This window comes from Lactuca virosa, chromosome 8 (genome assembly GCF_052849685.1).
Source record: "Lactuca virosa cultivar CGN04683 chromosome 8, Lactuca_virosa_CGN04683_v6, whole genome shotgun sequence".
Taxonomy (NCBI): domain Eukaryota; kingdom Viridiplantae; phylum Streptophyta; class Magnoliopsida; order Asterales; family Asteraceae; genus Lactuca; species Lactuca virosa.
The window spans coordinates 130,645,959-130,660,682 of record NC_136433.1 but is presented as its reverse complement, the minus strand read 5'-3'; the positions used below and the strand labels follow the sequence as shown (position 1 = coordinate 130,660,682).

Sequence of the window (14,724 nt, the reverse complement as noted above, 5' to 3'; positions counted from 1 at the left end):
TGTTTTTATCTCAAAATTTCATTTGTCTTAAAAAACGAATTCGAAAGGAAGAAGAAACTCAAGAAGATTGTATCGGAATTTTTTGAGCAAGGAGAAGAAACTTGGAAAGGAGTTGATGGTCATTACACTTCACTCTATTTTCTCAAGGAATTGAAGGATTGAAATTGTACAAATTGTCAGTTAGGCAGTATCTTTCAAAGAACTGTCGTATTTAAGGAATTAAAAGTCTGAAACTGTACATATGTCATGGCACAAAGACGATGCACCTCGCAAGGCACGATTATCGTTGAATGTCTCGCCAAGGGCCAAGTTAAATTGTTAACTTGAAAAACTGTATTGAGATCTTTGATCTAGGATATACAGGGGCTAACATCAAAATGGCCATGAGTAGTTCTCCGATACTCAACAAATCGGAGTGCGTTCCTCTGTGTTCACACAAATACTGCAAGTAGTCTCCTTCTGAGCCAAGGTTGGGTCCTTGAACAACTGTGGTGAGAAGGGTCTATATGATTCTGTGATCCATAGGGACTTTTTAGTCATGGTTACTTGCAAGACGCATCTGTGATCGACAAAGAACTCTCATTCGAAGGAACTGGAAGTGAAGATTATTTTTCAACATTCAATTTTTAAACCCCAGAAGCAAGGTGAAGCTGTACTTGAAGTTATGTGACAGATTGCATTGAAGCCTCCTCAATCAATTTGTTGCTATCTATGAACTTGCTGAAGTGATCTAGAAGAATCGGTCTCTCTGTTTGTATCTCTGAAGTTTTTCAAAGCTGCAAGTGCTGATTTTCAAGAATCTTTACAAGAAGCCTTACACCCACTGTGCGTTCAAAGTCAAAATATTTGAAAGAAGTCCAACTGTTCAAGATAAAGTCATTCATGCAAAAATTCATATGTTCATCTTGAATTTGTGAAGAAATCGAAGATAAAAGCTGAAGCCAAGCACAAAGTGAAGATTGAAAAGAAAAGAAAGCTACAAACCCAGGGGGAGATTGTTGAGACATAAGAAAAGAAAGCTATAAACCAAGGGGGAGATTGTTAGGTCATAAATTGTGGTTTATACTTTGCTTTTCTATGCCTTTATGGTTTTCGGTTTAGGGCCGAAATCCCCATGAGCTCCTTTGTAATTGGATCGAAATCACATGTGATTTCGGTTAGGCTTAATATTGTTATGTTTGGGTTTTGGGCTGGGCCTTGGTTATTATGTCTAGGTATAAATAGTGTCATTTGAGCCTTGTAAAGAAAGTGGGACGTTTTGGGGGTTTCCATAAGCTTAGAACGTGATTTGGAGAGAAACAAGAGACAACCAAGTGTAATCAAGAATCTTATGTACCCAACTATTCAATAATAGTGTTAATTGAAGATTAACCATTGTGTTCTTATTCTATATTTCGTCTTGTCTAATTCACTTGATTGGGATTCTGCACCATCAAGTGAATCCGATTGATACATCGTAGCGTTTTGGGGTCTTACACTTCCAGACTCGTTATGGCCGCTACGAGTTCGTGGTGATGCCTTTTGGGCTCACCAATGCTCCAGCCGCATTCATGGATCTCATGAACTGCGTGTGCAGACCGATGTTGGATTGGTCTGTAATTGTATTCATCTATGATATCTTGGTTTATTCCAAGACTCAGGAGCAACACAAGTATCATTTGAGGGAAGTGTTGGATACTTTGAGGAGGGAGAGACTTTTCGCAAAGTTCTCCAAGTGCAAGTTTTGGTTGCGCGAGATGTAGTTTCTGGGGCACCTTGTCAACCAGAATGGTATTCTGGTTGATGCAGCCAAGGTTGAGGTTGTCATGCAGTGGGAGGTTCCGAGGTCTCCATCTGAGATTAAGAGTTTTCTTGGTTTAGTGGGTTACTATCGTAGATTTATCTAGGATTTCTCCAAGATAGTGGTGTCGGAATCGCGAGAGGTGAACGGAGTTGGCCGGAAAGTGGCGAGATGGTGGTGGTGGCGCCCGGAATTGGAGCAACGGATCGGACCAGATTTTGGGTGGGGTTTGTAGAGCTCGAAAAATGGAAGAGAATGGCGGTGGTTTCACGCAATTCCGACCAGCGGTTTGACGGAAAATCGAGTTTTAGTGATGGAGGGGGAGGTTGTTTTAATGAAGTTTAGGGAAGAGAAGTAGAAGAAGTGAGGAAGAAGAGGGCCGGCTGATGGCTTCTATTAGGTTTAAGTTGCAGTCAAAACCAGGTCAACAAAAGTCAACACCTCACGCTGACGCGTCTGCGAGTACACACGTTCCGCGTGAATAACCCTGGAACAATTCTATTTTCCAACCTTACATGCGGTCGAATTCGGAGAGGTTACGCGGTCCGTGTTAATAACCCACGCGGACGGATCCACGAGTACACGCGGTCCGCGTGAATGGTTCTGAAACCCTCCATTTCTTGAAGAATGACGCGGCCATATTTGGGGACCACACGCAGACCATTTGTTTATTAACGCGGACACACCCCCCGAGTACACGCGGTCCGCGTGTATCCTGCTAAAACCTTCTAAATCTTTGATCTTCACCAAAACGAACATCGAGACTTAAAATTCTACACTCTTTCACTGCAAGAAGGAAGAAGAAGAAATGTGAAATGCAAAAAGGATCTATCTAAGACATTTATTTGAAACTAGAAAACATGAAAACTTTAAGTTTTCCAAAAATTCCCTTCTTTAACGTCTTTGGCGAGACGTCCTTCCCTTTCGATTTCAGTAAACCGGGGCATCCAATTGGATGACATCTAGGACATTTGCATTAAAACCTTCATAGAAAGATTTCAAAGGATGCCCATTGACTTTAAAGATTTGCCCCGTTTCTTCACTTTGGATCTCAACCGCTCCGTGCTCAAAGACTTTTAGCACAAAAAATGAACCTATCCATATTGACCTCAATTTTCCGGGAAATAATTTCAATCGCGAGTGGTAAAGCAAAACCCTATGTCCCGGCTCAAAATGCTTGCGGGTAATGGACTTGTCATGGAAAAGCTTCGTTTTCTCCTTGTAAATTCTCGAGTTTTCATAAGAGTTATTTCTCAATTCTTCCAACTCTTGACGTTGAAGCTTCCTATGCCTTCCCGGCTCATCAATGTTGAAGTTGCATTGCTTGACCACCCAAAATGCACGGTGTTCCAATTCCACGAGAAGATGACATGGTTTTCCAAAAACCAATCTAAATGGAGACATTCCTATCGTGGTCTTGTAAGCGGTCCAATAGGCCCACAAGGAATCATCAAGCCTCGAACTCCAATCCTTTCTTGTCGGGTTCACAGTTTTCTCAAGAATACTCTTCACCTCACGATTTGAAACCTCCGCTTGGCCATTCGTTTGAGGGTGGTAGGCGGTAGATACACGGTGGGTCACGTTGTACTTTCTTAGCAAAGCCTCCATCATCTTGTTGCAAAAATGCGTCCCTCTATCACTAATCAAAGCCCTAGGCACACCAAATCTCATAAAGACATTAGATTTTAAAAAGTCGATAACCGTTTTGGCATCATCCGATCTTGTGGCTTTGGCCTCAACCCATTTAGAGACATAGTCAACCACGAGCAAGATGTAAATGTTGCCAAATGAGACAGGAAATGGGCCCATAAAATCAATCCCCCATACGTCAAAAACCTCACAAACAAGGATTGGATTTTGTGGCATTTGATTCTTATGTGAAATGTTCCCCGTCCTTTGGCACCGATCACAACTTTGCAAAACAAATAACAGTCGCGTGACATGGTTGGCCAAAATAGCCCACACTCAAGAACCTTTCTCAAAGTTCGGTTAGGTCCGAAGTGTCCCCCACAAGCAAATTCATGGCAAAATTGTAAAATGGATTGATCCTCTTGTTGGGGTACACATCGCCTAATAAATTGATCGGGACAATGTTTCCACAAATAAAGTTCATCCCACACATAATATTTTGCATCACTTTTCAATTTGACTTTTTGAGCACGTGTGAATGTGTCGGGATACCTTTTCATGACCAAAAAGTTAACGATATCGGCATACCAAGGAGTAGACTAAGTAAGGAAAAAGAGATGCTCATCCGGAAACTCGTCCCGCAACGGGAGAGGAGTCTCATTTGAAGTAATTCGGCTTAGGTGATCGGCAACAAGATTCTCGCATCCACTCTTGTCCCGGATTTCCAAATCAAATTTTTTTAATAGTAAAATCCACCGGATGAGTCTTGGCTTTGCATCTTTCTTTGTCATTAAGTACTTGAGAGCTGCGTGATCCGAATACACAATAACTTTGGTGCCAAGTAGATATTGCCTAAACTTCTCCAAAGCGAACACTATGGCCAATAGCTCCTTCTCCGTGGTAGAGTAGTTGCTTTGAGCATTGTCTAGTGTTCTCGATGCATAGTAGATCACATGGGCGGCTCTTCCATTCTTCTGACCCAAAACGACGCCTATTGCATAGTTGTTTGCATCACACATGATCTCAAAGGGGAGATCCCAATTTGGTGCTTGCATGATGGGAGCGGATGTAAGCAACTCTTTGATCTTGTCGAAAGCTTCTTTCCACGCCTCATTGAACTCAAAATCAACATCCTTTGGCAAGAGTTGGCACATTGGTCTTGTTATCTTTGAAAAGTCCTTGATGAATCTCTGGTAGAAACCTGCATGGCCCAAAAAAGAACGAACTTCCCGAACACAAGTCGGGTAAGGTAAGCTTTGAATAACATCAATTTTGGCCTTATCTACCTCAATTCCTTTCTTTGACACAATGTGACCCAAAATAAGACCTTGAATCACCATAAAATGACACTTCTCAAAATTTAAGACTAAATTTGTTTCAATACATCTTTTCAAAATTTTGGTGAGATTGGTCAAACACTCTTGAAAGGAGTTTCCATATACCGTAAAGTCATCCATGAAAATTTCGATTATATTTTCAACATATTCCGAAAAGATACTAACCATGCAACGTTGGAAAGTGGCCGGGGCATTACACAATCCAAATGGCATTCTCCGGTATGCAAAAGTGTCAAATGGACATGTAAAGGTTGTCTTTTCTTGGTCTTCCGGTGCCACCGGGATTTGGTGAAAACCGGAGTACCCGTCTAGACAACAATAATGAGATTTCCCGGCCAACCTTTCTAACATTTAGTCAATGAAAGGTAATGGGAAATGATCTTTTCTTGTGCTTGCATTGAGTTTGCGGTAGTCAATACATACTCTCCACCAGTTTTGCACGCGGGTGGGGACCATCATACCTTTGTTGCTCTCGACCACCGTGATCCCCGTCTTCTTCGGTATCACTTGCACCGGGCTCACCCATTTGCTATCCGAGATTGGATAGATGATTCCCGCATCTAGGAGCTTCAAAATCTATTTCTTGACCACTTCCATCATTGGTGGATTCAACATTCTTTGCGCGTCTCGACTCGGCTTGCATTCATCCTCCATCAAGATCTTGTGCATACACGTGGAGGGGCTCAATCCCTTGATATCCGCAATCGTCCATCCCATGGCTTCTTTATGTTCCTTCAACACCTTGAGGAGTTTCTCTTCTTCACATTCGGTTAAGTGAGTTGAAATGATGACCGAAAGAGTCTCGTTGTTTCCCAAGTACGCATACTTCAAGTGTTGAGGAAGGACCTTTAATTCCAATTCTGGTGGTTGAACAAGGGAGGGCGGCAATCTTGTGTGAGTTTAAGGTAATTCAATTTTCTTCACACTAAATTGAGTGGTTTTCTTGATCTCTAAATTGTTGACCAATCTTTCAACTTCCGGATCTAATGAGTAAAGCTTTAACTTCTTGGCTAATTTACCACAATCAAATCCTTTGCTCAAAATCATCTCCAACATGTCACCATTAGACAACTCGAATAACTCTTGGGTTAATGGTTCGACAACATCAATAAAGCACAAGGATGAAACATCACTAGGATATCTCATAGCATCATAAATGATAAAACTTATTATTTCACCATCAAACTCCATTGTTAAGCTTCCCGCATACACATCAATCTTTGTTCTAGCCGTCTTCAAAAATGGTCTCCTAAGTAAAATTATACCCGACTTTGAGGACACTTGTTCATCTAGATCAATCACATAGAAATCCGCTGGGAAGACCAATTGGTTCACTTGCACTAGGACATCTTCCAAAACACCTCTAGGAAAGACACTTGATTTATCCGCAAGAGAGATTATGACACCGGTTTCACTTAAAGGACCAACATTCAATGATTCATACACTGAATAGGGCATGACATTAATAGAAGCACCAAGGTCAAGCATGACACTACTAAAAGTGACATCTCCTATCTTGCAAGGAACCGTAAACATTCCCGGATCTTTGCACTTAGGTGGAAGATTCCTTTGTAAAACCGCGGATGCATTTTCGTTCATTGAGATTTTCTTATTTCCCTTCAACGTTCTCTTGTTGGTGCAAAGCTCTTTAAAGAATTTTGCATACCTAGGAATTTGTTTGATTGCATCGAGTAAAGGAATGTTTAATTCCACCTTTCGGAAGGTGTCCAAAATCTCTTTCTCCTCCATGTTCTTTTTTGAAGTTGCAAGTCGGGAGGGGAATGGCGGTTGAGTGGCTATTGGAGTCACTAGAGGGGTAGTCTTCTTTGGGACTCCGGCTTGTGCATCGTTCTTGACTATAGATTCTTCAATGGGAATGACTCCTATTTCTTCCTCTTCATCCCTTGGCTTCTTCTTTGAACTACTTTCTCCGGTTTGTTTGCCACTTCTCAAGGTCACTACATTGACATTTGGGTTCTTTTCGGTTTGAAAATGGAGTTTACCACGGGACTCCAACTTGCTTATAGATGTAGCTATATCTCCCATTTGTGCTTCAAGGTTGGAGATACTAGTCGTTGTCTCTTTTTCGAATTGTTGGTTACTATTGGCTAGGGATTTGACAATGTCTTCAAGGTACATTCCGGAGCTACTTGGTTGGGATTGAGGAGGTTGTTGGTGATGTGGAGGGTGTGTTTTGGATTGATAGTGTGGTTGCGGGTGTTGGTAGTGAGGTTGTGGTGGTGGATAGGAAGGTCTAACCAATTCATTTTGAGGCAATGGTCTTGGGTTGTAGCTCATGTTGGGATTTGGCTTCCAACTTGAATTATATGCATTTTGGTAACCGGATGGCTTGTTGTGGTAGTTTTGGAACTCTCCTGTGGCATTTACATGTTCCGCATCTTCTTGAAGAATGGGACACATATCCGTAGGATGTCCCATTGTTGCATATATTCCACAAACCATCACTTGTGGAGTTTGTCCCATGGCTAGCTTTTGGACAACGAAGATTAGATCTTTGATTTGAGACTCTAGGTTTGATGTTCCCACTTCATTGACTTTTTGTTGAGTTTCTCTCTTCATATCTTGGCGAGGGCCAAAATGTTGTGAATTTGCGGCTATGGTGTTGAAGAGTTGTCTTGTTTGTTGTGGAGTTTTGCTAAAGAAATATCCACCACTTGAGGCATCAACTAGTCTTCTCTCCATTAGCAACAATCCCTCATAGAAGTTTTGAATGAGGAGTTGTTCCGGAATTTGGTGTTGTGGGCAACTATAGCACAAGTTGTTGAACCTCTCCCAATAATCATGAAAAGTCTCATCTTGACCTTGGCGGATTCCACAAATCTCATTTCTAAGACTTGAGACTCTTGAAGCTGGATAGAACTTGTCAAGAAAAGCTCTTTCCATATCGGTCCATGAGTTGATTGACCCCGATGGAAGATAGAATAACCAATCTTTTGCTCTATCAGCCAATGAAAAGGGGAATGCCCTTAGCTAGATTTGGTCATTGGTTGACCCTTGTGGCTTCATACTAGTGCAAATAATGTGGAACATCTTCAAGTGCTTATGAGGGTCTTCATTCTCCAATCCATGAAAAGTTGGGAGGTGATGGACTAAACTTGACTTCAACTCCGAGCCTCCTTCCAAAACCGGGTAATTGATACCGGTTGGAGTTTGTGTGACATCGGTTTCCATCATTTGCCTCAAAGTTCTCTCGGGAACTTCTCATCTGTCCACCATTGGAATTTGTTCAATAATGGGTGGATATTGTTGTAGGGGTGGTGTTTCGGGAATTCTTGGCGAGGGTCGGGACTAGAATCGGGTTTCTTGTCACTTGATGAAGCGGGTTCAACCTCTGGATCCCCGTGAGGATTGGAAGTTTGACCACGTTCCATTCGCTTTTCTTTCGCCAAACGCCTTGCTTCTTTTTCAATTTATGGGTTGTAATTCAAGTCACATGTACGCTGAGATCTGGGCATAGAGAAACAAATTGATTAAAAATAAATCAATCCTCGGAAACGGCACCAAAATTTGGTGGTTGTCGAGGCCAACAAAATTAATAACCCTAAGTATTACACACTAAAATAGTGTATAGTGGTAAAGGGATCGAATCCACGGAGATTGGTTCAATTTAAATCTCTATGTAAATCACTTGTTCAAGTACTTGTAAAACAAAAATAAAAGTAAAATGGGGGGGGGGGAAGTTTAATTCTCTTTGATTGTTTGACAAGATTAAAACTAGCTAGAATGTAAATATGACAAGTAAACAAGTAAAAGATTTGATTAAAATCAATGAAGTGGAATTGGTTGATTTTGCGATACACCACATGGATGACATAGTTGACTTATCATTAGACTAAAAGGAACAACACTTGTGAATTGGTTTAACTTGGCTATAGCAATTCATAAGCACAAATTACCTCAACTCTTCTTAAATATTAAAATGGTTAGAGGAGCTCTAACACATTTCCTTAATTAAAGTCACAAAATCAATGAAGCATATAATCTTGAGAAAATCAATTAGCTTTGAGTTCTGAGAGTTACCAAGTCCATAAGATAATCAAATGCTTACATTATCATTATGGAGGAAACATTCCCATGGTTTAAATGAAATGAAAACAAACATAGAAACCATTTGTTGCATACCAATCTCAAAGTCCATTACTTAACCAAGAAATTGATCAACAAAAATATATGTTTATTCTCCTAAGCTCATGATCAAAGATAAACAAACATAAAAAGATGTTTAACTAGGAAAAATTTCCATAAACTTCAAACACAAGGTAATAATAGTCTTCAAAACAACCAATCATCCATGGGATTAAACCCTAATCAACCAAATGAGAATTTATCCAAGCATGGACAAGATAAAAGAAATACAAGGTAGTTTAGAAATACCAAACATTGTTCTAAGTGCAAGATGGAAAGAAATTACACCAATCTTCAAATTCTTCAAATTCTTCCCAAGTGTTCTTGAGAGCAAAAGAGTAGTTTTTTTCTCCAAATGATTGTGATGAAAAATGCTTCAAATCTCCAGCAAAAAGGCTTCATTTCTGGATTCAAAAAGTTCCTAAAAGCTACCCACCAACCTTACAAAAATAGAGTCAACAAGTCAAAACCCGGGTTCACTTCAACACCATTCACGCGGACCTCGTATGGATCCACGTGGACCGTGTGGGTCTCGCTGATTGAATGCTTTGGTCCATTAAAAATACAATCCAGCCCAATCTTCTAATTTATGCTCCAACCCACATGCATAACTCTTAAGAGCCCAATTGTGCTATTCCAAATCCTCCAATGATGATCCAACGCTCTTTCAATCTTCCATAGCTTGAGTTCTTGTCCAAAGATTAAGTCCAACGCGCTTCTTGCTTATATTGACACCGAGCCCAATTGCACCACCTCAAGTTCACAAGCAATCCACAAGCCCCCAATTGTCCCGTATTCCTTCCATACCTCCAGTAACGAATAGTCTTCAGTAAATCCTGCAAAATAAGCTCAAAAGACTGGAAAGCACCCGGTGAAGGAGAAAAATAATAAAAAGAGAAAATATGCATGAAGATTAACTAATATGAGATGGTTTTACTAAAAATAAACTATTAAAAGAAGTAATAAAAACGAAACTATCAACAAGTCACCAGTCTCTTCTCAAAGGTTTCCGAGCACAATGTTATGCTGTGGCACCGTCGGCTCCGACATGCTAACGTCAAGAACCTGAATCGATTTGCAAAGAATGAAATGGTGCGCGAGCTTCCTATCAAAGATTTCATCACGTTTGAAAAGTGTGACAACCCGAAATTTTCATTTGTATAATCTCTACAGTTAAACACTTCGTATAATATTCAAAAACATTTCAGTACATTTTTGGCCGGATTTAAGTCCGTTTGGGTGTTTTATTTTATTTTCGTCAAACGATTAAATAAAAGGAAGTGACGTTATTAGTGGTGTGTAGCAAACAAAACAATCAACACCTTAGCTAGGTGTTTACGGCCAAACAAAAGGTGTTTGGGCCGTAAACACCATTTTCCCGAAAACTCATGCATATAGCATGAGTTTACACACTTTTTCCTCATTTTCCACTTCCCACCTCAAGAACAGCAAGCTTTTTCTCTCAAGTATCATAATTTCATTTCTTCAAATCCGCCAAAATGTAAGTGTTTCCTTCCTAGATTCTTTCATACAACACTTAATCTAGTGTTTATACATCATTTCATCCATGGATTCTTGGTTTTTACTTAGATCTTCAAGTGTTCTTCAAAACACCAAGAACACACACTAGTGTTTTTGGGTCCTAAACACTCTTGCAAGCTTCATATAAGTAAGTATACTCCTTCTAGCTAGTTATTTGCTTATTATACTTGTTAATCCATGGAAAATCATCCAAAACCCCAAGAACATATGTGTTTACGGTTTGGGGATCTCCCAAAACCGTAAACACCCCCAAAGGGTGTTTTGATGCCCCTAACACCTTCAGACGCTTGGATAAAGGGCTAGAAACTTGCATGCATGAGCTGGAAACACCAAAACATGAAAAGATTGAGGCATACATGAGTTTACGGCCGTAAACTCATGGGTTTACGACCATAAACCCAAGTGTTTATGACCGTAAACTCTCAAGGATGGTCCAAGGACCGTAAACTCCAATGAGGGGTCCTTTTGTGCCCTAACCACTTCCTAAGCCTTTGTTTCGAACTTAGAACCTTTCCTTGTGAGATATAGGACCTTGAAACACACAAATGCACCATTCCCATGAGTTTACGGCCGTAAACGCATGGGGGAAATGGTCCAGAAACCGTAAACACACATAGGGGCTACCATTTGAGGTGTAAACTCCATAGTGAGGCCATACTCTCCTTAGATGCAACCCTTAGCACTCCTAGCACTTGAAGCAAAGTGTTTTCATGCATTAGAGTGTCTTTACTTGATTAATTAGTGATTAAATAACTAATTAGATACATTTATGTATCACTAGATGTTACATAGGATCCGTGTGTGTGTTCAAGTCCTCACTTGACACCTAGCATCCTACCCGACACTTCCATCCACTCCACTCACTGCAGGTGAGTTCATACCCCTAAATCAACCTTTTAAATGATTTTAAATGCTTTTATGGGGGGGAATACAAGTTGAACTGTTATAGTTATTGTATCAATCACATGTGATTAATAACTAGAACAGACTACATAATTTATTGCTACGTTCAGATTTCCATCAAACTTTGGGTTTTCAAGTGTTTCAAACCTTTTATCAAATTCTTTAAATGCTAAAACTGTTTTCAAACTCTTTTAAACTTGTTTTATCTTCAAAACCATATCTATACTAATATATTTATATAAGTAAGACTTGAAGGACTTAGGACTGATAGCTCACCTTATTTCTTGTTCCTTGTTTGGTTGTGGACTTAGGGTATTCTGTTATTTGTCCGACTGTCATTGAATTCTTAGTTATATATCATATATATTTGTGTTGGATATAAAAGTCTTCACTTCAGTTCAGTACCTTTGTGTATCAAAGGCATGCAACCAACCTTACTATTTAACTATAATAGGTATAGTTAAGGAAAATTACTCATTACTCCTATTACAATGACATCTACCCGAGTCAGTACAGTTATGAGTCAATACATGATAAATACTATACAAAGAGAATACTATATGCTATCCAAGAGAACACTCTATACATTATACCAGAAAATACATTATACAATATACAAGAGAATATACTAAAACAGAATGTGACATACTACTTCTCGATACGACACTTCATTGTGCTATCACCGTGTAACCAGAGTCTCCTGGAGGGAGAGCGGGCATTATGTGTATAGATTTATACGGGACAGACACTCCCACATCCTGACTGCTAGCTACAGTCCGAGCCGACTAGGCCCAGGGGTGACAAAATGTCACCATACTACGTGTGACCTGGAGGGTCATCAGTTATTCGATCGTCAATCAGCATGGTTACATACGAGTTCACATTCAGACCTTTAATTAACACTTTAAGAATTAAAGGCAAAACAGACTCCCCAGGGTGTATTGTACATTTAATACCACCTGGAGTCTGCATTTTCATTACATTCAGCCGCCAGTGACACTGCTGGGGTAAAACATTATTTTCCCATTTCTTTACATTAATGAGGTCAAAAACTATATTTTCATAATAATAGTTTCACTGGGAAAATCTCTACATTTATGAAAGAACAAATATACAAACAATTGAGTCTTGGTAGAAGGCTACTTTTTACTAGAAAACATAGGGTTTTCTAGGGAGTATACTATTTTCAAACATTGAAACCAGTTATTATACCACATTGTTGTAAACATTTTTATACAAGCAATGACACTAAATACTTATGAACTCACCAGCTTTATGCTGATACTCGCTTTCAAAATAACGTGTATTCTCAGGTCATCAGTAGACAGGTACAGATGCAGCTTTTGAGAAGATGGAGCATATACAAGACTCCTATTTATTTTGATTATACTTTTGGTGTCTAACAAACTGTACATAACACGCTTGTATTACAATTATTATATTAATGCAATGGATGTTGTTGCTTGTCTTTACTATTATGCATTGTTATGATACTGTACATGACGTCCTCCACCCCAGAACGTATTCCGCCGTTCTCGGTTTTGGGGTGTGACAGATTGGTATCAGAGCACGTTTTATAGTGAATCAAGTATATCAACCCATAAAAAATATACGAACTATAAACACATCGGGATTAAAACACTCTGACCAAGAATATATACTCTTGAATAATAACATATTTAACTAAGTATATATATACATCTATTTATACCAAGGTCAGTATCATACTAGAACAGAACAAAAGTATTAAGATTGTTGGACAGCACGATTAGGCTTAGAGACATATAGTCAAATCTAGAGAGATGTAGCATGATCAACTACATTTCCCGAGGAGTGACTAGCATGTGCCTAAGAATGGTTGTGGTGTTGCAACAAGTCTAAAAACTTACCCACACTACTACAAGAACATTAGAACAAGAATACTATAGGAGTATTCTGCATTACTATGAATTACATATGTGAGAACTAAAAAGGTCGTTGCTAGTAGGACAATAGTTGCTAAGTGGGTACGCCAAGGTTACATGTGACTAAGACGCTATAGACTTAGAATCTGTGATCTTTGCTTTATTTCCTGTTCCTTGTTTGGTTGTGGATTTACAGTTAGGGTCACTTATTCGAAGGTCTATCCTGTTTTGGTTGCATGTAATTGGTATGCATTATGCAAGTATTGAATCAACTAATAACGATCATCTTATAAGTATCTTAGATTAGTACATCTATTAACTATTCTTTCCCCATTCTCGCGTAGATAGCATGGCAGGCTTCCACCTTCCCGGCGATCCGTACTATCCAAACCAAGGCATTGGAGGATGGCTTGATGAAGAGCCAGAAGATGATCACCCGATCCCTTTGGATGATCACCGTGCAGAAGGCTTTTTGGATAGCTCCGACTCTGAACCAGAAGTCAACAACCTACCCCCAGTAGCTCCAAACCCCAACCCCCGTTTGGAATTTCAAGGTCCCACTCCCATGTGGGCAACAACCTTGAATCGATGGAGTGATGAACAGGGTCAACCCTTACCCTTCAACGGAAATCGAAGCTTTTACAACATAAGCGAGGGAGGTTCAGCTGACCGAGTCTTGCTCATCATGGTCCGTAGGATTGCTAGGAACGTCGAACAAAGTCATGCAGCCATCGGCAGAGTTGTGGAAATTGACGCCAACTCTAACCTTAACGCTGCCCGTATCCGCCAACTCGAAGAAGCTATGGATAGGACTAGGAGGACCAATGAGGCTCTACAACAGCAACTGGCTGCATCCCGAGCCGAAGTCATGGAACTCCGAGTGCGTCAGAGAGCGCATGAACGACATCTTCAGGAAGTTGTACGTCAACTGGCTGACCTAAGGGTTCATCCGAGGGATACCCGTCGCCAGTAGGAGATGTCAACTCATCCTTCTCTTTTGATTAAGGAATAGCCTTTTCTTTTCTATGCTCGGTAGAGCACTTGTCTGTAAACATTCCTAACTTTGAAAATACCCTAACTAGGCTTCTAAATTGCCAACATTTTCCTTTATGGTTTGATGTAAGACCTATTGTTAGGTCATTTTCCCGAACTCATTTTACATCATTAATACCAGTAACATTGGCAGTTGACTACTCTACGGGAAAGTCTATACTCTTATGTTTCCCTACTCTATTTGTTATGACTCTATCTGACAGTTGGACTATGGCGATTTAGTCCATGAAACACTCTCATCATACTTACAATTGATTCTCACTGTTTTCATCATCTTTTAAAATTTTCAGTAAAAGATGCCTAATCGCAAGCGTCCGACCAGAAACACGCCTACAAGTCAAACACCACCACCACCACCTCCTCCGCAACAGTTTGATGCGGTGATGTTTCAGGCAGCTGTAACCGCAGCTGTGACCGCAGCTATGGCCCA

General features: G+C 40.1%; 1 protein-coding gene across 1 annotated transcript; it reads right to left on the bottom strand.

Annotated features, from left to right (window-relative positions):
• Window positions 1-5,646: 5,646 nt before the first annotated feature.
• LOC145130834 (uncharacterized) lies at window positions 5,647-7,326 on the bottom strand. Its single transcript, XM_079065593.1, has one exon. The coding sequence runs from the start codon at window positions 7,324-7,326 to the stop codon at window positions 5,647-5,649; it is 1,680 nt and encodes a 559-aa protein (XP_078921719.1).
• Between the last annotated feature and the right edge of the window lie 7,398 nt (window positions 7,327-14,724).

Bases quoted from the DNA above. Each gene is read 5' to 3' on its own strand.
- LOC145130834 (XM_079065593.1), bottom strand. From the start codon at position 7,326: ATGAAGAGAGAAACTCAACAAAAAGTCAATGAAGTGGGAACATCAAAC.